The sequence below is a fragment of the Phaenicophaeus curvirostris genome, chromosome Z, assembly GCF_032191515.1.
Source record: "Phaenicophaeus curvirostris isolate KB17595 chromosome Z, BPBGC_Pcur_1.0, whole genome shotgun sequence".
NCBI classification, from domain to species: domain Eukaryota; kingdom Metazoa; phylum Chordata; class Aves; order Cuculiformes; family Cuculidae; genus Phaenicophaeus; species Phaenicophaeus curvirostris.
In genome coordinates, this window is record NC_091431.1 from 8602526 (window position 1) to 8626686 (window position 24161).

Consider the following 24161-nt stretch of genomic DNA (forward strand, 5'->3'; position numbering starts at 1 on the left):
TAGCTAGTCATACTGTTCTCAGCTTGAAATGAGTTAAGTCCTTAACAGAAGTTGAAGAACCAAGTAACGCACCACTGTCTATCAACGACAGCCTATTATTCACCAAATTAGCAGAATTTTTAATTCAATAAGAAAATGGTTTCTCCTTTATTTCAAAGGATAAAGGCAATATTTCTATCAGACACATAAATTCTACAAAAAAAATCAGCAGCATTTAGTCAAAAATTGTGCATGAGTTTTATTAGAATATAATTTCCTGAGCAAGATATACAACACAACATGCAGATGCATTTAATAATTTACTTCACTATACATTCTGCACTTGTGACAACTGTGCAACAAAAGTGGCAACTAAGAAAGTTTCCAGCTTTCAGTAATTTCAAAAAGTGACAGCACGTCCAGTAAACAGAGCTTTACTAGTTACTAGTGTCAATGTTAAGTTTCTAATGCCTACCAAGCTGAAGTTATTAATTTCAGCAGCACATTTAAAGCTTTTCACACTTCAACACAACTTCTACATCAGAAGTTTCAGCAGTGTTAATTACATTTTTTCCACAACTTTAAACATAAGAGTAAAAACTTAGCACAATCGGGCTCTTTGTAAATGGATCAAGTAATTAATAATGCAGAAATAAATAATAATGGTAGGAAGACAGACAGAATCTCAGCACAGGAAACTTACATCAGTATAATTCTGCCAAGTTCTTTCATCAAGTGCTGAGGTCACAGCAAGTGTCCTACATATGTGTACAGGCTAAAAACAGCTCCACAAAATGTGCTTACTTACTCAACCAGGTAACACTACTGATGTTCGTGGACAAAAATTGGTGTGCAGCTGAGGCCCAATTCCATGTCTTACCAAACCCCTAAATATTTAATTCTAAATCCCTTCTTTCAGCAAATGTAAAGGAATTCTGGATATCTAAATAAAGGGCAGTATTCCTTTTAAACATCTGACTATGTGACATTTCAAGAGAAGTTGTGGATCTAATTTATGTTAACTTTTATGCTTCACTGCATGAAAGATACACTAAAAACCTATCTTGAAAACCCATTTGCCAGGTTATACCAATAATGTTAGCTAGTATTTACTGTGTCACAGTGCTTGGTTAGTATTTAAGTACTCTCAGATGTTCTCCAGGCACTCAAAACCAAAGCAAAGTTACCCAATAAATAGGAGCCTTACAGAAGACTTAATGTTTCTAATACGAGGAAGCTCTAAGATGCATTGTTTTGGCAATGAGAAAACTCACGTTAAATAATTTAAGCAAAAAATCAACAGTGGCTTCTAGAATCACAAGTGCATTCCCTTCACAATGAATATTGAGTTATGAGGTTACATTAAAACATGACACAAATGTTCCTTTGTTTGTCCAAAACCAGAAGAAATACAACATGATTTACCATTAATTTCAATGCAGCACACATCAACCATGTGTTAAAACTCGAAAAAAATGGTCTGGATTAACCTTGACACCACACTGCTCTACGTGCTACTGAGAAAGAAAGGTTGAGGCATACAAAGAGAAAATGTGTTTATTTTCAAGTAAAGCAAAGCAAAACTGGAGATGTGCTAAGACGAGCTAAGAAGACTGGCAAGATTATTGACTTGAATTCACTTAGTAAAGTGCTAATCGCAGTAGTTCATAGCTGTGCTCCTTTCTGAATTAAGGTTTAGTAAATACATTAATGGTAATGTAAAAAAAAAGTTACATCTTTGTCTTTTAGTTTGGCTATCAGGAAAGGTCTAATACTTTCATCTGAACTTTATTTTAACTGACAGTGTGAAAAAAGCAGCAGTTTAAAGTCAGAAAGGCTGGAAACTTCTGCTGAATGCGACAACTTTTCTGTTTTGTGTTTTGAGAAGAGTGCAGTTATGGTGGATTACTGAATATTCTGCTGCAGGATAGCCCAGCAATCTGTGACAGAATATACTGGTTGCCACTTGTATGCACAAAGCTGCCTAAATAATGATTCGGTTCCCTTGTGCTGGTATTTAAGCTGCTAATAGTCAACAGTTTGCACACAAGAATAGCATTCTGAAGTATATTAAAAATCCCAAACACCTTTAAGTGCTCTAAATAAAGGAGCCAGTGGTGTTAAAAAGGGAGATGAGGGAAGATACATTTTAGATTTGTACCACATACATAAGAAGACTTCTAAAAACTCTTTTAAAGTCTTGGACGGCTCCAATTCTACAATCTCCATGATTAGAGAGTAGGTATGTATTTTTCTGTGGAAACACTTAAAGTACTGATGTAGCAGAACAGGGAAAAACACACACCTGAAGGAAGTCTCTACGGAAAGAAAATGAAAATGCTTCCAACGATTGTACATCAAAACATGTTCAAATTTATCTGTCAAGCCCAGATGGCAAAGGAACCTCTGGTAACCTTTACTTTTATGGTTAAAAAAAGCACAAGGGAGATACATGTTCATTAAAAGCATGCCTGTCTACGTAAGTTGATATTGCTTTTAACAAGGCCTCCTCCTTCTTTGAACAGACTGTAGTTTCACTGTTCTCCTAATGCTCCATCCTCAGTCAAGTCAATGATTGTCACAAGCATGGTGGCGACACTGACAAAATCTGTCAAAAAATTTTGTTTCGTACCATGCAAGACTGTAATATAACACGTCAACAGTAGAGAACTTTAAAACGTCATGAGCATATCACGTTCTTGTACACTAGTGTAGAACGGCCTCCCAAAGACAAAGGAATGTAGACCTGGTTTAATCTTCTCAGCCAGAGCCATTATTATGTTAAGATCGCCCTCTGCTGTCAAGTCAAGATCTATCTTCAAGCTACGAAGAGACTTAAAAGGTTTTTTCCCTTTTTGCCTGCAATAAAATAAAAAAAGGACATTGTTAAAATGAACAGAGGAAATTTCTCAAAGCCTGTTGTCTGTTAACTGTCCACTTACGTGTCATCTTCTATGTATTTTATTAAAGTTAAGGCTTTTCTGTGAAGGACTAGCAGAAATTGTGCAAGGAAAGTACTTCTTAGAGACAAGCCAGGCTTCAGATGAAAGATCTGTTAAAAAACATACCAGAAAATTAAGTAAACATGGAAATTCCAGGACCATCTTATGTATGTGGAATATAAAAAAAAAACCCATTGCATACACAAGTAATATATCCTTATTTATAGCAAAGTGGGCACATTAGCATTAAATTTGTAGAAACACTCAACATGTTTCTAGTTTTCTACCTGCTTAGATGCAAAACCACTAAGCTATTTCACAATTCAGTTTGGATGAAGTATTACTTTCCTTTTTTAAATGACCTGAAATTAACCCCAGACAGGTAGCACTCACAGAATCACAGAATAACCAGGTTGGAAGAGACCCACCAGATCATCGAGTCCAACCGTTCCTATCAAACACTAAACCATATCCCTCAGCACCTCGTCCACCCGTGCCCTAAACACCTCCAGGGAAGGTGACTCAACCACCTCCCTGGGCAGCCTGTTCCAGTGCCCAATGACCCCTTCTGTAAAGAATTTTTCCTAACGTCCAGCCTAAACCTCCCCTGGTGGAGCTTGAGGCCATTACCTCTTGTCCTGTCCCCTGTCACTTGGAAGAAGAGGCCAGCACCCTCCTCTCTACAACCTCCTTTCAGGTAGTTGTAGAGAGCAATGAGGTCACCCCTCAGCCTCCTCTTCTCCAGGCTAAACAACCCCAGTTCTCTTAGCCGCTCCTCATAAGGCCTGTTCTCCAGCCCCTTCACCAGCTTTGTTGCTCTTCTCTGGACTCGTTCCAGAGTCTCAACATCCTTCTTGTGGTGAGGGGCCCAGAACTGAACACAGGATTCGAGGTGCGGTCTCACCAGTGCCGAGTACAGAGGGAGGATAACCTCCCTGGACCTGCTGGTCACGCCGTTTCTGATACAAGCCAAGATGCCATTGGCCTTCTTGGCCACCTGGGCACACTGCTGGCTCATATTCAGTCGGCTGTCAACCAACACCCCCAGGTCCCTCTCCTCCAGGAAGCTTTCTAGACAGACTTCTCCTAGTCTGTAGCACTGCATAGGGTTGTTGTGCCCCAAGTGCAGGACCCGGCATTTGGCCTTGTTAAACCTCATGCCATTGGACTCAGCCCAGCGGTCCAGCCTGTTCAGATCCCTTTGCAGAGCCTCCCGACCCTCCAGCAGATCAACACTTCCACCCAGCTTAGTGTCGTCCGCAAACTTGCTAAGGGTGCACTCGATGCCTTCATCCAGATCATTGACAAAGACATTGAACAGGGCTGGACCCAGCACTGAGCCCTGGGCAACCCCACGTGTCACTGGCCTCCAGATGGATTTCACACCATTTCCCACCACTCTCTGGGCCCGGCCATCCAACCAGTTTTCCACCCAGGAGAGTGTGCGCCTGTCCAGGCCAGAGGCTGACAGTTTCCTAAGCAGAACGCTGTGAGAAATTGTGTCAAAGGCTTTACTGAAGTCCAGGAAGATACATCCACAGCCTTTCCCTCATCCAGCAGCCGAGTCACTTTGTCATAGAAGGCGATCAGGTTAGTCTGGCAAGACCTGCCTTTTGTGAACCCATGTTGACTGGGCCTGATCACCCGGTTCTCTTGCATGTGCTTCATGATAGCACTCAAGACCACCTGCTCCATGACTTTCCCTGGCACTGAGGTCAGACTGACAGGCCTGTAGTTCCCTGGGTCTTCCCTGCGACCCTTCTTGTAGATGGGCACAACATCAGCCAGCCTCCAGTCCAGTGGGACTTCCCCAGTCTTCCAGGACTGTTGGAAGATGATGGATACTGCAATTGTAGAAACTATTGTACAGATATAGAAAATATGCATTCTTTTTCATGTGTAAGAAGGAGTTTCAGTATTATACTAATGGAACAAATAACACAAGTATTTTTCTCTCTAGTCATGCAAAAAAGAATCATAACACTGGTATTAAAGAGAGCTACCAAGCCAATAAATTATCTACTCATGGTAAATTATCCGTTACCAGCTCACAGACTGCTGAGTTTTAGCTCTTGTTCTACCCGAAGAACCAACAATTACCTGATCCAGGAAGGCTTTTACTAATGTATCTCGATGCAGGATATCCTGAAAGACATTTCTGCAGAAAAAAAAGCACACAGACATATGAGTTAATACCATGAAGGAACACAACTGTCCAGAAGTTATTCACAGCAACAGCATTACTGTTTGCAATCTTGTAGAAATTAAAAGTGAATTCAAAATTTTAGTGAATTAAAATCTTCCTATTTTTAAACATAATTCAGAGTTTTAAAGCAAAACTTTCAGATGAAATTAACTAAACCCAGGAAAGCCATTGGGTCCAGTCAAACTCACTTTGTTGTGGTAAACTCCTATTAAAAAATGCAACAAAATTAACATAACATAGTCGAAGTATCACTGAAAGTGAATTCCAGTAATATTTAATGCAACAGAACTTCCGATGGAACTGGTAAATTCCTCCAAATGAATGCAACTACCAGAACTGAAAGAGCTTCTTAAAAGCAAATAAATCTCATGTACTTTAATAGAAAATACACTTTGTACTGCTTTATTCTCTTGTTACAAATGAAGTAACTTTAAGAGACGTGAGAGAAGTACATACAAATCAGGTGTGAAACTCTCATCTGTGTGGATAACACGATCTTGAGACATTTCTTCATCTGAATTAGCTCTCCAAAATGCTGTCAGCTCAGATCTCATATATCGGCGCTGGTTATAGATATGTTCATGACAAGGGGGCATCTGCTTCACTGTATTGACATCCACATCTATATGTGTAGTTGGATATGGGGCATACATTACTTGACGGAAGGGCAACACAAAGCTTCCTGTTGCATCCTGTTTTAGTGAAAAAAAATTATTCTGCTAGTTACTTTCTTTAAAAAAAAACCCTAAGCAATACTGGAACAAAACAATATTAAAGCAACATGCCTAAGTTTGTTTAAACATGCTTTGTTTGAAATAACTGGTGGTTGCAGCACACGAAAAAGTTCTTCATACTGCATGATTCCCTTAATACAACAGTGAGAATAGGTACTGAGGTAACCTGTGTATTACAGTATTGCATCATCTGTCTCATAGGCCCATTAGCATTGCAGTACTATGTTTATCTAGTAAGTTTATACTAATTGCTAGAGCAAGAAGCACTATTTTTCTCTTCATCTTCACCCATTACTACAGCCCTTTCAAAACAGTTGGAAACGATAGACTGATGTACTGCTCTTTTTTGGCTTTGGACAACAGAAAAACTTTATGCTTCTTGGGATTCTAGCTTCAAATAAGCAAACCATTAACATTACTGTACCTCTAAGTATTGGAGCAATTTTGGACAACATGAAATAGCCACGTCAAAGGAACCACTGGCTTGGAATTTTAATATGCAAGTAGTTAGAAGAACTACTACAGCACCAGAAAGGATTCAAGGGAAGATGACATATTTCTTGGAACAGGAATGTGTGTATGTGTGTGCATAGCGTGTGTTCACACACAGACATACATTAAAGAATGTTCTTAAAATACAGAGGAACAGAACTTTCCTAGGGGTACTTACTTTGAGTAAGCCTTGAACAAAAAGTCCTGATTCATATTTGAAAGAAGACTCATTTCTGCAGAGTCTGGAACACTTCCGCTCTGATGGTGTTAGAAATAGACACAACGTTCTCACAATCTACATTAAAAAGAACAGTTTTGAAAAATATGTAAAGGTAAGGAATGAACTAATCTTAAAATGGAATTTCTGACTAGAATGTATAGGCATGTGAAATAATGAACAAAAAAGTTCATCATGCTTATCAGAAATCCAAAACTTTAGCAAGGTCACAAAATACTGACGTGTTTACATTACTAAGCTGTAAACCATATTACTTCAAACTCTTGTCAAATGCATCCAACGCTTTTGGCAAAGTTTGTTTTTCAACCAACTATGTAGAACAAATCACTTTGCCTTCTGCTACTGCTTCCTAGTACATAAACATGAGTTACTGTGATTATTTTCCTAGCCTTTTAAGCCTCTTATTTTATTCATTCCATACTGAAACATCAGCTATTGTCTCCAGTGAGGCATAGTCAATTTCCTAAATAAACATCCATGCTTATTTCCTCAGTAATTTCCTCAAACTCCCCATTAAAATCAACAAAGGTACTACATTATGCATTTTCAAACTCTGGTGCTGCAACACCTACATGTAATAATCTCCAAACACAAACACCTATTCCCATCTGCTCATACTTCAGTCTTAACCTGTGATATCCTCTCTGTCTCTGTAAGGCATTTCAGAAAGCTCTACCTTGCACAATGTGTTTATGCAGCACCTAAAAAAATGGCAGCCTAGTTTCTCACTAACGCTTTTTGCCACTTCAGCAAGATGCAATAGGTGCTTTTTCTACTTTAAGGACAGTTAAAGTATGCCATAAAGAAATCAATTACTTCAAAACAGTTGCACTGCATCACAAACAGCACACTGCTGATGAGAACCTGGGTAGAATTTACAAAACTTACTTTAGATGGATGTTGAGACTCATGCTCTTCTGGTCATTTTTTCCTACAGTGCCTAGCTTAGAAGTATATTATTTACATTATTATTTAGATGTTAAATCCATTGAATTAGTTATTTTGTGAACTATAAGAGTTAAGCTCATTAACCACTAAAGCCTTTAACATTTCCGATATTATGCTAACTTAATCATGTGCAAATCTTACATCCCTGAAACAATACATTTTAACTGTGGTTAGCTGATTTCAGCTAAGAACAGAGAATTTTCATTTATCTGTTCCCTCGTTGCTCATAATTATTTTTAATTTGAGTATCAGCATTAACCATTTATTTGATCAGAGGTGCTTTACCAACACTGCCAGGACACATAAAACAATGCATTCACCTCCTCCCAATTTTTATAAAGCATTAAAGAACTTATTTCAAAACACAGGCTTACTAAACATGGCTTGAATTTTTTAAAGAGAAGACTGTTATATTTCACTGCAGTCAAGAGCACTACACACTATAAAATACATAACATTCATAGTCTAAAATACATATATAATATACTCCTCAGACCCACCGTTTTAAAATTTTATTTCACTTTGAAGCATTAAACACTCATTCATACGTACACACATATATCAAGAAGGACAATAACTCTGAGACTTAAAATGATTTTTTTTTCTAAAAGAAAGGTTCAATCTTACAAATAAACCAGAGCTCAATAATTAGTACATCACAATTAAGACATAATCAGAATGACAAGCTCAATATAGAAAAACATCCCCTATCAGAGAATGAAGTTATCTGAACATACTGATTCTCCACATGTGCCACTGTGGGACCTTTGTCATGCACTCAGGACATGGGACTATTGTTATTGCACAGCCCAGAGGGCCCAGAGTAAACTGAAACCTTACAGTACTAAATAACTACAGAACTTTAACTTCACAGCAGTATCAGTATACTTAAGTGCAGTGGTACGTAATACTTGAAGGACTGCACACTTTTATGAAACCTCTCTTTTCATTCCCAGCTGCAGGGGTATTCTGAATCAAAAAGGTCTACTGAAGGGCTCAGCCATGAATGTATATTGGCTATTGACTCAGTGAAATACATTTTCTCACAAAGAAAAGAACATTTCCTTCATGATTTATCTCTGAATATCCTAACTGAAAATAAACTTCAGTGTTTTTATTAGAAGGGTTGAAATATCACCCTAACTAAATGCAAGTCAAAGAGAAATCTCTCTGAACAAAATGCCTGCATATGGCACTACAGTAAAAAGAAATATGTGTTACGAAAAATTTCAACAGACAGTAAACACAAGCGTATCTCTTCCATGAATTGCTTTCAATTTATCTGAAACTAGCATTTTGGTATAATCAAAAAATTGTATACAAAAAAAGTATATGGGGAATTCTGAACAATGAAAACATCCTCGCTTGATTTTTCCTTCGTATACTGGATAATCTTAAAATAAGCATCAAGAAAGTTCCCATTTACACCAAAATATCAGAGCAAAAGCAGTGCAGGTGATAGTTTCATAGTGGTTCAAATTAAATATTTTGTAACGAACTTACAAGAGAGTTAAAAATAATAGCAGCATTGGAAAAAAAGGGCTACCACAAAGATTTCTTAGAAGTACACAGACATTAGCCATTGACACAGCTGAATTGGCTTGCCCAGTTCAGTCCTTTTCTATTTGTACATTTTAGTTTGCATAGTTTTTTTTTTTTCCAAAAAGTTGAGACTCATTTGCTACTTGTTTATATACCGAATACAAGAGATAAGGCAATCTTTATGCAGAATTACCAACTGCTAGACCAATCATCTGAAGTAAGATAATCAGACAACAGTATTCCTTCCTTCTTCAACCTCAAGTATGTTAATAGATAAACCTTCTTCCAAATAACACGCTAACAGCCCAAATAATCAGCATTTAAGTTTGGTTGATTTGAAAGTGCAATACCTTATTAACTTTTTCTGCGCTGCTTCCTACAACGACAGAACAACCACAGGTCTGCAGATGTGAACTAACTGCACTGCAAATAAAAAGAAACATAGGTTAATACATTTAATCAGACTTATCAAATAAACCAGTTATCTTCGCAAGAAAAAAAAAGGTGCTCCTAGGATAAATATAGGCCCGTATCCACAGGGCCTCACACAGCTGTGAAGGTTACTGCTGAAATCTAAAAATTTGACAGTATCGACATTTTCATTTTGAAGAATAAAGACTATCACTCAGAACTTTCAAACATGAGCTACAGAGCAAACAAAAACTACCTATTGCTACTATCTAACTTTACTGCAAAATCTGTATAAATAGTTAGTCCAAAGTAACAGAAGATATATTAATAATGAAGGATTTGAAAGCATCTTGAAAGAATATCTATTCCATGGTTGTTCTTATTTTCTGAAACTGAAGCTAGTTTTGGAAGACTTGGCAGGTAAACTGTTGTACTCTCAGCAACCACGTGGGCAAAAGCATGTCACAAGCTTGACTCCCCCAGAATAACACACAGGTGTGCTGGAAGTTGACGCTCTTGTTTTGTGAGTTGCCAGCAGCGCAGATCTGATTTAGTTTATCTTAAGTTTGGAGGCTACAGCAAATACTCGTTGACTAACCTTGATGACTATTAACTTGTCCTTGAGAAAATTCTGTTGAGATTTCTTATCCTCATCAAAAAGTACAAAAGTACATTTATGCTGTCTTACTGAAGGATACACTGTATGTGATTAACTGACTCTAATAAACCCCTCTAATTGATAAGGACTATAACACCTACACTTGGACTCTGAAATCCTATAAGTGGGCTTTACAATAGACCTAGTATTACTTATCCTATCAAGTATATTCTAAGAGTTAAAATTAAGGCCAACTAAATACTTATGAATTCTTCCTTTGGGATAGAAACAGATGTTAATTTTCATTTAGACGTTAATAAGAAAGCATGACTGCTTATTTTAGAGGTTGGTCTTGTTGATACGGCAGTCTATTTAGTATGATCCAATTTTTATTCTATCACATGTGTAAATCCTTCCAGACTATATTTAATTCTTGCAATCTGAACCTAGATGAGCTGATAAGCTTTGCAGATAAGCTAAAAAGCAGATATTTGGACACTTCATAAAAAATTGCCTAGTCATTCTTTTCCTTTCGGGACAAAATCTCCAGAAAGAAGAAACAAGAAGAGTTAACTGACACCCTACAGACTACTACCTGCCCAAAAAATCTCCCATCTGGTATGAAAATAGTTCATCACTGTAGGATCAACGGCTCTAGACGTTTACAGTAATCCAAGATATTCTCTTCATTATTTCCCAAATTCTCTATGGAACGAAATACTACATTATCATGAAGAATTAATTTAACACACGGATTTTGTAGTACTTCAGGCATAAGTGACACTGCATAAATAAATGACACTAAGCACTGTGTAAATAAATGCAGTTATAACAAAGATGTCCTAAAAGGTAATATATCATTTAAGATATCATTAATATGCTTTCAAACAGGATGACATGACGTTGCTCTCAAGTGCAACTATCTCCACTCATACATTAAAAATGAGAGGAAAAAGAGAAAAACAATTTAATAATAAGATTTCTATGTTACACCATTAACGACTTATTTGTAGTTTATGCAATGAACACAAACCTTTTATATCTCATAAAAATATAAGACTTATATCCATATACAATTAAACATAGTCATCAAAGAAAAATAATATTTGATAGGAATTCTATCATCAGGCAAATGCCTTCATGACAACACAGCCTCTTGAGATGCAGTTATTAGCCCGACGCCACTTTTCTAAAAAGACAGCAACTTCTACAGCACTTTGTAGACAATAATCTCAAAAAGCCAAATAGATGTCATCCTTCCTCCTCCTGTGAAGAAAATTTATTTAATATATGTTCACATGCATAGATAGATAGATAGATAGATAGATAGATAGATAGATAGATAGATAGATATGCAGATACAAATTTACTACAGCATAAATCAAAACTGAAATTCATACTTGAGAAGAAAGCCTTCATGGCAACTATCCCCAATGTCATCATCATTAAGCACGGTGTCACTTATCTGAAATGGAAGTAAATATAAACAGAAGTTAGACAAGAATCTGCAATATCTTTCAATTAATTGATTTTTAGTTTTAATCATACATGGGAACTGTCTGGGGACTATTTAAGTTAAGAAGTAAGACTGCCCCAAAAAGCACAACCTTAAAAAAGCATTCAGACTTCAGCCAAAGCCTTTTGAAAATGTGAAAATCACTCAGTTACTATATGTTCTTCATCAGTTACAAGTCAGACTCCTACCACTGTTTTTCTTTTATAACCTTGTCCAGAATACTTTAAATTAGTGCATGTGAGATCACTTCCACTTCTTCCACGAGAACACTAAGCCATGCTGAAACAGGTATCAATATGAAAAATGTTTAACTGCCCTATTTATTTTGTTTTGCATCACATAGCTTTCCCACTCTACTCTTATAAACAGTATCAATCTCTGCAGTCAATTTTACTAAGTGCTGACCATAAACCCCACTGGTGCTACTATTACATTTACAGAACTAAAACAGTTGCATTAAACCATTCCCTGTACCACTTAGGAGAACTTCAATGTGAAATACGTCTACAAGAATTTGTAACAACTGTGTGGTTTCGTCTGCCAAAAAGAGTACCAAACCAGAGTACCAAAGCCACTTTTTTATTCAGAATGATGAGAATGCGAGGACTTACATCTATTTCTTCTGGAACACTGTGTGATTTCATAGATGAAAGGAGTTCCATTACAGGAATGACTTCTCCTGTCAGCATTGGAATGATGCTCTGGCCCTGCTCAATAAAAAAAATGCTTTAAGTAAAATCACAATGCACAATATTCGAAGGTACTAACACAAACTCGCAATATTACATGCAAAACATCCTTGACTCCCTATTGTTTGTAAGTGTGGTATAAGCAGAAATTGATATATAAACTTCTTGAGCTTTGCTCATTAATAATAATGACTGGAAACATACATTTTGTTTCTCAACATCACATCTTAAATTTATTTCCAGGGTCCTATGCTAATTTTCACAATCAGTTTGACTGGCCTAGACAGAAAGTATTGGGAGTAAGACAATCTGATCACATTAGGTACAATTACTGTTAAGCATTTTAGATCCAAGTCCAACATTTTAACAACAGGAAAACAAACCCAGGCTTTCTTAGTTATTAACATACAAAATTACTTATCTGATTTATCTTTCAAAATAAACTGAAGTCACAATTTCATATTTACAGTTTCAGAAAGCAAATTCTTTCCACAGTCTTATCCATTAAGTCTCCAACCACATTCAAACATGACAGACTACATATGTTTCTGTAACTCGAAAAGGTAATGAAGTAGTGAAAACCCATCTTTGATAAGAGGTGAGCATAAATCTATGGAAGTTACTACCTTTACAGAGCTTAAAGTTCAAGTAAATGACATTCCTTTTTTTCTGCAAGGTAATACTCTTCATAGATTTTCACTTTACCCATAAAGTGATGAAATGTATTCTCGTTCAATTTGTTCACAGCTTCCACCATCCTATCTTCAGAAACTTTGCCTCCTGTGCACAGCAGGTCATCAACCAGTCCAAAGTATCTTCCTGGATCCCAAAAAGAAGCAGCACCAACTTCTACAGTCACTAGATGCAGTCAAACAGTTTTGTGATGATGTGCCATACGCATCAACCAGGCGGCCCTTACCTGATCCTCCATTCTCTCCGTTCCTTCCAAGACAATCTTCTGGAAATGTTCTTGCCTCTCCTGAGCAAGAGAAGCAGTTAAATATAAACGCTGTGGTATGTTTATATATGTATGCACAAAACAGTCAAATGGTACAGTTTCTTCCCTGTGGAGACATGCTTCTTAGATTCAAATTTCGATGTTCAAGTCTTTTTTTCCTTTTACAGTTGGTATTAGCAGGAACTGATGTCATTTTAAACAGACCAATGGTCCCTGCTCTGCCACTCACTGAACCTCTCACGTGCTTGGGCAGATGAAGCAGGAAAGGAAGGGTGTGATATCAATGACTAAACATTAAGTTTCTTCATTACACAGCAAGAAAATGCCAAATTATCAGATTCTGGTGCAGAATTCCACTTTATATATGCCTTTGATTTTCAAATGGTTAAGGTACAGACAGATGGTTCCTGTTGCAGCACAAGAAAAATGAGATCTCCGGAATGAGAAAAATTAGTGTTTGGAGAGGGTAGGCAAACAGGACTTTTTATTTTTTTTCTACATCTTGAGACACTGACAAGTCTTCATAACATTGCTTAATAACCAAGTATAGGAGACATAAAACCTCAAACCACACAAAACACAACGTACAACAGACTGGACAAAGTTCTTAAACCAGACTCAGCAGGAGCTGAGTAGCAAATGGCATTAAAAATGCAACTTAAAACAGAATAAAGTTGTTACTCACAAAGAGGATTTGGCATTCATCAGTGGAACAAGCAATACGACACACAAAAGATGGAACATACTATGAGAACTAATGACATTTTCTCTAGATGCTGACACGTTATTGCATTTTTACTGGTTACTTGTTAGTTTCCCGTGACTACCCTACTCAAAACTGATCAGCTTCAGGTGGGATCAGAGTTTACATGACATTTTTTGAGTAGACAAACAGGGAACAAGCTACAGTGACTTGCCCTAAAATATTTATAAAATTTGTCCAACCATCTGAAAAAAACGCCTGTGAAAAACAATACTGGAATAAGGCAGACTCCTTCCAATATTGGCACGAGGCGGACTCCTTCGAGGTATCTCCAGCCTTGAGTGCACTGTCAGTGAAGTAATACATCCTTGACAATGAAGATCCTTTGCTTTTAAAGAAGACAGTCTTCATGAAGACAGGGCAGAACAAACGGTGTAAGCCACTTCTTTTTAGAAATATAACCACTGAAAATTATTAAACAAACAACTGGAACATATGATTGAAGTAGATAAAAGGGGTTTTTAATCCCATTTAGACAACTTGCTTGGAACTGCTTGTCTCTCTTCGCCAGTCTGAACGCTGTCCGTGTTTCTCCTAGTTCTTGAGTTTGGAAGTTTTTTTTCTCTTCTAATGTCTGGCTGGAACTCTTGTCCAGCTCTGCGCAGAACTCATGGGAGCTGATAACCACAACCATTAGAAATTCCAGAACAGATACATAGTTCCTTTCAGACATGACTTCAACATTCTTTGTTCTGTTGTAGCCATAGTTGCCGAACTGCCTCAAAATGCAAACTACAAAATAAGCCTGATTTAATTCAATATTATCACTCTACAACTTAAGCCTAAATTATAACCTACATTTTCAAAGCAGTTTTCTCTCTTCTAGGAAAGGCTGCAGAACTGCAGATATATGCAGAGATCTTTGATCTTCCTCAAAAAAAAGACAAAAGAAAAGAAAAAACAACCAATGTCTATTTCAGACTGTATCACTGTCTCAGCTGACCCAGTTGACCTATCTGCTTCAAGAACATCTGAAAAAGAACTAAGAACTTAATGACTGATCTCTGGGGAAACTTGTAGAAAAGTTTTTTTGCCATTCTCAATGCCTATAGAAGACTATTCCTACTGTGAAAACATACTGATATGGATCAATGTTCAAAAAGAGAGAAGACATACTATAGCTAAGAATGATGGACAGTTCTTGTTTGACCACTCACGTTAAAGTCATTACAGAGGACGGTGAATGACAAAGGAACATAATCAAGAACATGAGATAGCATTCACTTATGCCAAAAGCACTAACATCCAGCAGGCTTTTAGAAGAGTAGCTTAGGAATGAAATATTTGTGTTTCTACTATATTGAAAACAAACTTTATGTCCTATCTTTCCTCTGAAAAATAAACTCCAGAAGTACCAAGAACCAGTGTGATGAAAAATGCTGCCAGCCATCATCAGGCAATACAGCAAAAATCAGTGGAGCTTGTCTGAGTAGCAAAAAAGTAACACCACCAAAAAAAATAACACCAGCTTATTCTTTACAAAGTTTTAAATAATTGAGATAAAAGTAGTCAAAAAGGAAGTTTAAAGTATGCTCATTAGAAGTCTCAAAACAGAAGAGGAACAAAAACTGTACCAGACAAAAATGCATCACTATACACTTTACAGCTGACATGCAATCTACTGCTTTAAGAGAACTTGTACTTCATGATGGCAGTTTTATTTTTATTATTAGAATGTTACTTATATAAAACAAAAATACAGAAGAAATTTCACTTAATAAGTGAATATCCATCATGGACCCATGATTGGACTTGTTCAGAAAAATTTAGCACGTTTTACTTCCTGAATTTCAAAAGTAGACATATTTTCATGGTTCTCTCATTAGTTTTACACAGTTTAACACCTGCTAAACTGTTCATTGATGCTTGTTTTGAGAAACCAACAACATTAATTGCATTAGTACCCTTTTCTGAACTTCAGCAGTGACAATAGTGATTTGAAACATAGTAAATGTACAAGTTTACCTGGTTCCAATACACAAATTAACACAGTTAAAAGCAACAATTTATACCAATTTTCAGGGATTAAAAACTGTACAGGATACTGCTTCACCCAGATAGCCTGGAAGAGGTTATACAGTATTACCAGGACAAATTATGTGGCTAAAAACCTCAGCTTTGAATTTGCTGATATATTGATAACTTTCAGCTTCCAAAACTGTATGCTTGTAGGGAGGTCAAACTTCCTGTGGGTTTTTGTGCCTGGATTGCTACACAGGAAATGTCACAAAATCTTAATTGTTGCTTTTGCTGAAAACAACTTGCACAATTGTTTTTAGTAATTAACAATAAACCTACCTTATGCATCCATATTCTTCCTTTCCTTATAATATGTGTTAACCTATCCACACATACTCTGTGAAGTGGCAGGTAGAAGCTAAGTTCATTTTGTGGAAGTATAATTGACAGCCCATATGTGCTTCTGTCTCCATTCCAGTTTCCATCAAAGATTAATGACACAATGATTACCCTTTTTTCTGCCAAGACGAAGAACTTGACATCTATTGCACCGCTTTCTGCGTTCCGAAGTATTTCTCCATTGAGGGTGTGGTTAGCAAGAAAAGTTATTTCACCATCACTGAGAAGTACCTGTTCTGTCTTTGGCGCCCAGATATGCCGCACTCGGGGGCCAAGAATATTGTCCCAGTAAGCAAAAGTGGCAGCTAATAAAGGTGACTCGCCATTCAAATAGATCTCTGTTTTGGCAACTGCAGGAGACGGTGGTGGACAAAGGGCTGACATGCCTGCTTCCTCTCTCGTGTATAACTGAAACGCTTACATCACCTGAAAAATGTTTTCATAGAAAAAACCACAAAATTAGAGGAGCATTCACTGTTATCTCATCTTCTTCTGTTTCTAAATAAGACTTCAAAAGACAACCTGACTTCTGCACCTGAAATTTCACTGTAGACTTTATCTGAGAAGTGCATTTGCATTCTTTCCACATAAGGATGTGGTATGCTTTACAGACGTTAGTCAGACAGACTTCAAATACCCTTTACTCACTATACAAGTATGATGAGTGTGTACAACATCCAACTTGTGTAAAAAACCTGACATACAATAAATACATCCTTTGCATCATGGCAACATGCAAGGTGTCGTAATACAAGACACATGCTCAGCACATTATAAAATGCATTGATGGAAAAGCCTTCATACTGCATAGACACAAATTCTTAAAGTTTCCCTAGCAGCTTCCAACAACTCTACAGCTTCCCCATTACGACGGGGCTGCAAAAGATGAACAGGAAGTTTCACCTTCCTTAAAAGTCATGCTAATGTCACAGGAGCATATTAATTAAAAACCCGTACAAGCAAATTCAACCTAAAATCTAAAATGTAATTAGTTTGATGAGACCTCACATGACCAGCACTCAGCTTTCCTCTCCTCCCTGCCTGCAGGTCCCCACAGGACAGCAGAGGCGACCCCCAGCAACTCCCACCTCACTGATACAGCTGTCCCTGTTACATGCCATGTACTTGAACTTTCTTCCTGTAAGCACCCCTAGTAAGCTTATCACAGTGTTTTTCCTAACAGCAAGAAACACCTCACATTCTCTCTGGCTTTTCCTCAGGCTGCCCCTGCCAGCCTGTGACCAGCCTGGAGGGCAGCAGGGAAGCCAAGGTTGCCTGAGGCTCTAAATGTGACTCCAGGCCTTTCAGGGAATCATAGAATTATGGCATGGTTTGGGCTGGAAGGAACCTTAAAGATCGCCTAATTCCAAACCTGCTGCCACGGGCAGTGACACCTCCCACCAGACCAGGCTGCCCAAGGCCCCATCCAACCTGGCCTTGAACACCTCCAGGGATGTGGCAGCCACAGCTTCCCTGGGCCCCCTGTGTCCGTGCCTCACCACCTCCAGCGTGAAGAATTTCTTTCTAATGTCTAACCTAAACCTTCCCCACTTCACTTTAAATGCATCACCCCTCGTCCTATCACTACATGAGTTGTAAAAAGTCCCTCCCCAGCTCTCTTGTAGGCCCTTTTCAGGTACTGGAAAGTCGCTATAAGGTCTCCTCCGAGCCTTTTCTTCTCCAGGCTGAACAATCCCAACTCTCTCAGGCTGTCCTCGTATGGGAGGCGCTCCAGCCCTCTGATCATTTTTGCAGCCCTCTTCTGGACCCGCTCCAAGAGCTCCACAACCCTCTTATGTTGGGGATTCCAGATCTGGACACAGCACTGAAGGAGGAGTCTCATGAGACCCTCAGTCACCTTGGGCTGACAAGAGACCGCTCTGCCCACGGCCCTTCCAGACGAGCCGGGGCAGCTGCCACACAGCCCGGCCCGGCTCACACACTCCAGAGCTGCTCCGAACTTCGGAGCGCACCAACCTCGCGAGGCGAGCAGCGAGAAGGTTCTACCTGACGCCTTCACGCCGGAAGCACCAGGGGAGGACGACAGCCCCCGAGGCGGAAAGCACGACCCTCCCCGGCCCCGCGCCTGCCTCACCTGCGCGCCCTCAGCAGCCCGGCGCAGGGCCACCGCGCTTCCCGTCTGCCCACACAGCGGCGAGGCCTCAGACGAGGTTCTGCGCATGCGCGGCCCGGCCTACCTCTCCCCTGCGCACCCAGCCGGCGGACCTCAGCGTGTGCAGTCCCGCGCGCTTCCCGCTTTCCTACAGCGCCGCGGCCTCAGCCGTGCTCCTGCGCATGCGTGGCCCCTCCTAATCATCCCCGCTCACGTATCTGGTGGGCTTCAGCCGCGCCTCTGCGCATGCGCCTACCCACCCTGCTGTGGGTCGCGGGCGCGCTCCTGCGCATGCGCAGCTCCACCCCTCGCCCGCGGGAGGCGGGAACGGGCGGTGCCGTTGCCGGGGGAGCCCGGCGGACGGGGCGGTTGCGGGGGCGGCGGGGCGTGGGTGGCTGAGGGAACGGCGGCAGCAGCAGCAGCAGCAGCAGCAGGAGGGAGGCGGTGTTGTCGCGTGGATGGCAGAGGGAGGATGGCGGCCGGGTGCTGTAGGGGCTGCTCCCGCCGATAGCAGCGCACGTAAGGCCTGCGTGGCCGTGAGCAGCCCCAGACCCGTTGCGCCTTGTGAAGGAAGGGGCAGGAGCCCTGGCCGCGGGTAGCTGTGACAAACTGTATTGTACTGAGTGCATCGTCTTACGGAGGGGCTTTTATGCTTAAAGCAGTTAATAATGACAGGATTAGGTTATTACCCAAGCATCCTATACGCAAAGTGATGACGGTGCTCTTGTTTGAGCTTCATTTAGTTCTGCAGGTATGTGGTGAGTGCCTTTAAACCCTATGAGTTCTGCAGTCCAGTCTGGATGGAATTCACCATATTCGCTTACGTGTAAGGGTAATTTATTTATTTACAGCGTAAAAGGGACACCTGTCCCCTCCCTTTCCCCCTACCAATGTACAAACACAGCTGTAGTCCTGCTGGCTGCCTCACTTCTGCTGTACCGTGAAGAGCCCTCTCTTGAGCAGCTTGAATAGCCCCATGCAGGAAGTCTTTTAACGTGGCACAGAAGCCCGTGAGTGATTTTTTGAGTGGTACTCTGGCTGTTTGACCACAAAAAGCACCCTTCTCAAAGTGCCTTTCGGGTCAGGGAATGGCATAACTTCACATTGGAAAATGCTGTCTTTGATTAGCTAAAGTTTGCTGTTTAGATTAATTTTACCAACAATTTTAAAAGCATACAACTTAGTATCACTTTTGCCTGCGTATTTGATAGTAGTTTTAGCTTCTGAGGATCAGAGTTAAAATAAAAGTAAATGACCACACAAAACTCATAGAATAATTTAGTTGGTTAGAAAAGACCTTAAGGATCATTACTCCATGCAGAAACCTGATACTGCCAAGTCTACCACTAAACAATATCTGCAAGTGCTATGCCTGAGATCCCTCAGGTTATGGTGACTCCACCACTTCCCTGGACAGCCCATTCCAGTGCTTGACAACTGTTTTCATGAAGGAAATTTTTCTGATATCCAATCCGAACCTCCTCTGGTGGAACCTGGAGGCCATTTCATCCTCTTGTTATTTGGGAGAAGAGACCAGCAGCTAGTTCGCTATCAGCCTCCTTTCAGGTAATTGTAGAGTGATAAAGTTTCCCCTCAACCTCTTTCTTCTCCAGACTAAACAATAACCATTATAGGAGTGGTTGGAGAAACAGCAGAATTCAACTCTAGTTTTAAAAGCTGCTGATACTTAAGTGGCTGGATTCAACGATTAGACATCAAACTCGGTGGAATTTTACTGGTTATCTCTTGTCTAAACATAACTTTGTGAAGTTTTTAAAAAAACAGGTTTTATTCATTAGTTCACATTTGAACAATGAAGATGAATGTATACTGGTTCTCATATGTTATAGACACTATGATAAGAAAACTGCATTGATACTACATAAGTAACACTGTAGGAAAGTGGGCTTCAAGGATGGGGAAGTAGCATTTATCTTTATGTTGTTACCGAATTGTCATGTAGCCTTGCGTAGGACACTTGTAGATTGCTGCATCAGTTTTCCTATTAGAAACTGCTTTGACAGAGCAATATTTAAAAGAAAATCACCATGTTCTACGCAAACAATATTAGCAAGAATTACAAATCCTTTGTTTTTTCTTGAAGTAATAGATGAGCCCCTGTAACTGCCACAGTGGTATTATTAGCGGAGTGAAATTTCTGCCTATTGTAGCAATATTGATTGTTGTCTTTATTTTCTTTTTCTTTTCCCTTTCAGTTTTTCATACCTTCTTTTGGAAGAGGAGAGAGTAACAATCCCATTGTATCCGATTTGGAGAGACTAACAGTATTTATGCAGGTGCCTTTTGTGAACACATCCAAGAAATGGTGACAGGCTGCAGCGTAAGCAGATTTTTTTTTCTCTTGGCAGAATATATCTGGCTAAGGAGCCTATTGCTGCACATCTGCATGAGATGGAGAAACTGGAACAGAGAAGATGAAAATGAGCTCAGGTGAAAACACATTTCGATTTTATTTATTTATGTTTTTAGTATGGCATCTTGAATCATCGTCATGGCTGATGTTATGCTTTAAAATCAGGTAGTATATAGGCAAAAAGGGAAAGGAATGAAACAAAATACAGTGGAATCCAGCTGCTCAGCCTGGTGGAGAAAGACCATGGAAGCACTAAGTATTACCTGGCTATCCTGCTGCATTGCAACCATGCATGCACTCAGGCCAGTGTAATTTTGCACCACTGCAAAAAGTGGTCTTGAAGAAAGTGAAGTTCACAGTAATAATATTAATGTTTTCCAGCCAGATCAAATTGCTGCAGAATTAATACTCAGTGTAAAAGAGAGTAAATGCAAAAGATTTGTTGGAGTTGCAAGAAGCAGGAATGCTCGGTGGTGGTTCAGGAATCAGTGAGGAGGTTAAGCTTTATGCACCTAAAAGCCACATAAAGCCAGATTTGACTTTAGGGAAAACAAAGCTTGCAGTCCCCTCTCCCCAGATGTTAATTCATACAACAGGGGAATGGTAGGGCTTTTCACAGGTAGATAGTTTAATGGTGTAGTTTCACATCTGTGCTAAAACCAGTCAAGTATACTTGCACTATCACTGTCACGTTTATTGAGTTTCTGGTTACTAGTTTTAACTTGTTCTTAGAAGCACTGGCTTTAGTTAAGTTCTAGAGCCTATGCAAATTAGAGCTTGACCTGTGAAGATAAGTTCATTTCATACAATTTCTAGTATTGATTCTAGCTGCATCCCACCAGTTATTTGTGTCTGGGTGGTGCTATCCCAGACTGCAGTCATTATCATGTTAATACTTTATAGATCACTAAATGAACAGACGTGGCAGTGTAGGGACCCATTAATTACTGTGACAGAAAGCAGACTGGAATTCTAGAGCCTTTCAGTGGAAGTTGGAAATTGGCAAATGGAAGTTAAGGATACAGAATTTTGGAGCACTTAAGTATTTCATCCAAAGATGTCTCCCGTAACTTATCATATCTTTCTTTTGACCATGGAAAGGGTGATTTGATTTTTTACAGTAAAGTATTCTGTCTCTTCAAGCCCACATGACAATGGCAAAATTACAACAAAACGTCTATGTAAATGAATAATGGGAGGCAGAATTTATTGCATTTATTATAACATTTACCAGAGTGAGTCACTAAGGGGCTTTCAGACAATAGCTGCTTTGGAACTTGGGGAGCATTGGGCTTCTTCTGTTTGGGCAGATGCCACTAAGTTTTACAAAACAGCAGCTCAACTTTGTGCAGGTTGGATAGACAGACTGTGGACTTAGGCAGTAAAGATAATTAGTCTTGTTTGGATGCTGAAATCACAGTGTTGGTTCCTCTTAAGCTGTCAGAAATTTAAAAAATGGAAAATAGAATTCAGATGCCTAGCATTGATTAGAAATAGTTAAAATAAAAAATTTCAAAGGTGATGCTGTTTTATTTATGACAAAGCTATGGTCATGTGAGATTTGAAGTTTTTGTTGATTCCACAGTTGTTTTCTAAACCCAGGAAGACAGGATCTGCAATAATAACCAGAGTAGTTTTGACTTGGTGAAATGGTTGGAGTGTGGAGTCTACACCTTGTTGCTGCAGTATCACTTAGGAATAAGTACATTACAAAACTCAAGAAAAGGAGAATCCACCACTGACATATACCCAGCTTTGTTGTTTTAGTCTAATATCACTGAAGGAGGATACTATCTCAATAAGATAATAAATGATATTAAAGCAAACATACAATAATCCATGTAGAGTATAGCTGGAGTGTGGTGTTAGACATGACACTTTCAATAACAGATTTTGTCCTATGATTTGTATCTCTCTCAGATGTGCTTTTTAAAATGAAGTTTCTTAAAATGGTAAGAGCTTAGCTAAGGCTGGTTCACGTGATCCAAGTTACTGTGCTAGCTGTATTTGTGTGACATCTTTTTAAGACTCAGAGGCATTGTTCAGGTGCAGTTGCAGAGCTGACTGAAGTCAAATCTAATCTCACACACAGCTGTTGAAATAGCTGGTCTGGTCTCATCTCTCTTCCCAATCCCTAGTGAGTGTTCCCACTTTCCTTTTTTCTGTTTGTATTAATTTTTTTATCATGCTACAACCTAGTCGTACAATAGATCAGGCTCATCTGTCTGGAAACCAGTTTCTTTGTTTAAGTAGGTAGGCAAACAAACCTAACTTTGAGAATAATGTCGTACAGAAGCAAATATATATCAGTATATCTTATTATCCAAGACCATATTTTAAAATAGGAGATGCTTATGTCCATAAGTCTGAAAGATGGTGGAAAAAACACTGACAGAAAGCATTCTTAAATACGTATTAGGAATGAAAAAGGCAGGAGAAATGATAGCAACACTTCTTATTAGGATTGTTACATAAACCATGTCTTCCTCAGTTTCACTTCCTCTGTAGAATTCTGCTTCTCTTACTGTGGAAGACTCAGATGCGTTGATGAAAATCTGTGGCAACATAGTGTTTCTAAATAGGTGTAGACAGCCCTGCAATTTGCCATGGCCATGTTTACTGTGGGCAATCAAGATATGTTAAAGGAGTTTCAAGCAGATTAAGTCTTGTCCTTTCCTCTAAGGTTTACAGAAATGGCCCAGTACCAGTAGTATTTTACTAGGACAGGCAGGTTTGGGAAATGTTTTAAAATCTTCTGTATGAGTGTATTGCCTTTATCTACTACAGGTAGAAAAGTGTGAACTTCTGTCATGGACTTTCCAGCTGCTGTGAAAGGCACATTTGAACTTCAGACAGCAGAAGTGCTGAGGTACCTGCCATCACCAAGCAGACTCTGTGCTAAGGAAATGTGTTCCCTTCACAGTCAGGTATGACTGAACAGGATTAGTCAGGAGTTGTGATGTTTGATGGATGTTTTGTACCGTACTGTTCACGTACTAGTACATTTACTAATTAGAGAAGGGACATCAGGAAAGCCAGTGAAGACAATTTATAATCCCTTTGTGCTTTTATTTTTTTGAAGTCCAAAGATTTTCATACTGAAACTGAAACGGAGACTTCAGTTTGTTCAAGTTTTGAATCTAAAACATTGTGTATTTTGCAGTATATTGCCTGGCTATTAAACTGGGTGCACTGTGTTTTCATTAGACCTGACACAAAAACTTTTGAGGTATGGTATTTCTGTGGTTGAAGGACTTGCTTCCACTTTTAACAGAATATTAAAGTACACACTTCTTAAAA

General features: G+C 39.2%; 1 protein-coding gene across 1 annotated transcript; it reads right to left on the reverse strand.

Annotated features, from left to right (window-relative positions):
* Window positions 1-213: 213 nt before the first annotated feature.
* On the reverse strand, window positions 214-18491 carry C9orf72 (C9orf72-SMCR8 complex subunit). Its single transcript, XM_069880626.1, has 11 exons — window positions 18470-18491; window positions 16315-16800; window positions 13215-13274; window positions 12218-12313; window positions 11491-11555; window positions 9432-9504; window positions 6532-6648; window positions 5584-5819; window positions 5022-5079; window positions 2922-3031; window positions 214-2838 (listed from the first exon to the last, which is right to left on the reverse strand). Exons 2-11 carry the CDS (start codon window positions 16756-16758, stop codon window positions 2652-2654), a joined length of 1446 nt encoding a protein of 481 aa, XP_069736727.1. The 5' UTR covers window positions 16759-16800; window positions 18470-18491; the 3' UTR covers window positions 214-2651.
* Window positions 18492-24161: the final 5670 nt, after the last annotated feature.

What these genes read in the sequence shown, in the direction of transcription:
- C9orf72 (XM_069880626.1), bottom strand. Translation starts at nt 16,758, where the DNA reads ATGTCAGCCCTTTGTCCACCACCGTCTCCTGCAGTTGCCAAAACAGAG. An exon ending in GTGTTCCAGAAGAAATAGAT is followed by an intron (nt 11,556 to 12,217) that starts GTAAGTCCTCGC and finishes CTTCCATTTCAG; the next exon opens with ATAAGTGACACCGTGCTTAA. An exon ending in TAAAAGCCTTCCTGGATCAG is followed by an intron (nt 3,032 to 5,021) that starts GTAATTGTTGGT and finishes GTTTTTTAACAG; the next exon opens with ATCTTTCATCTGAAGCCTGG.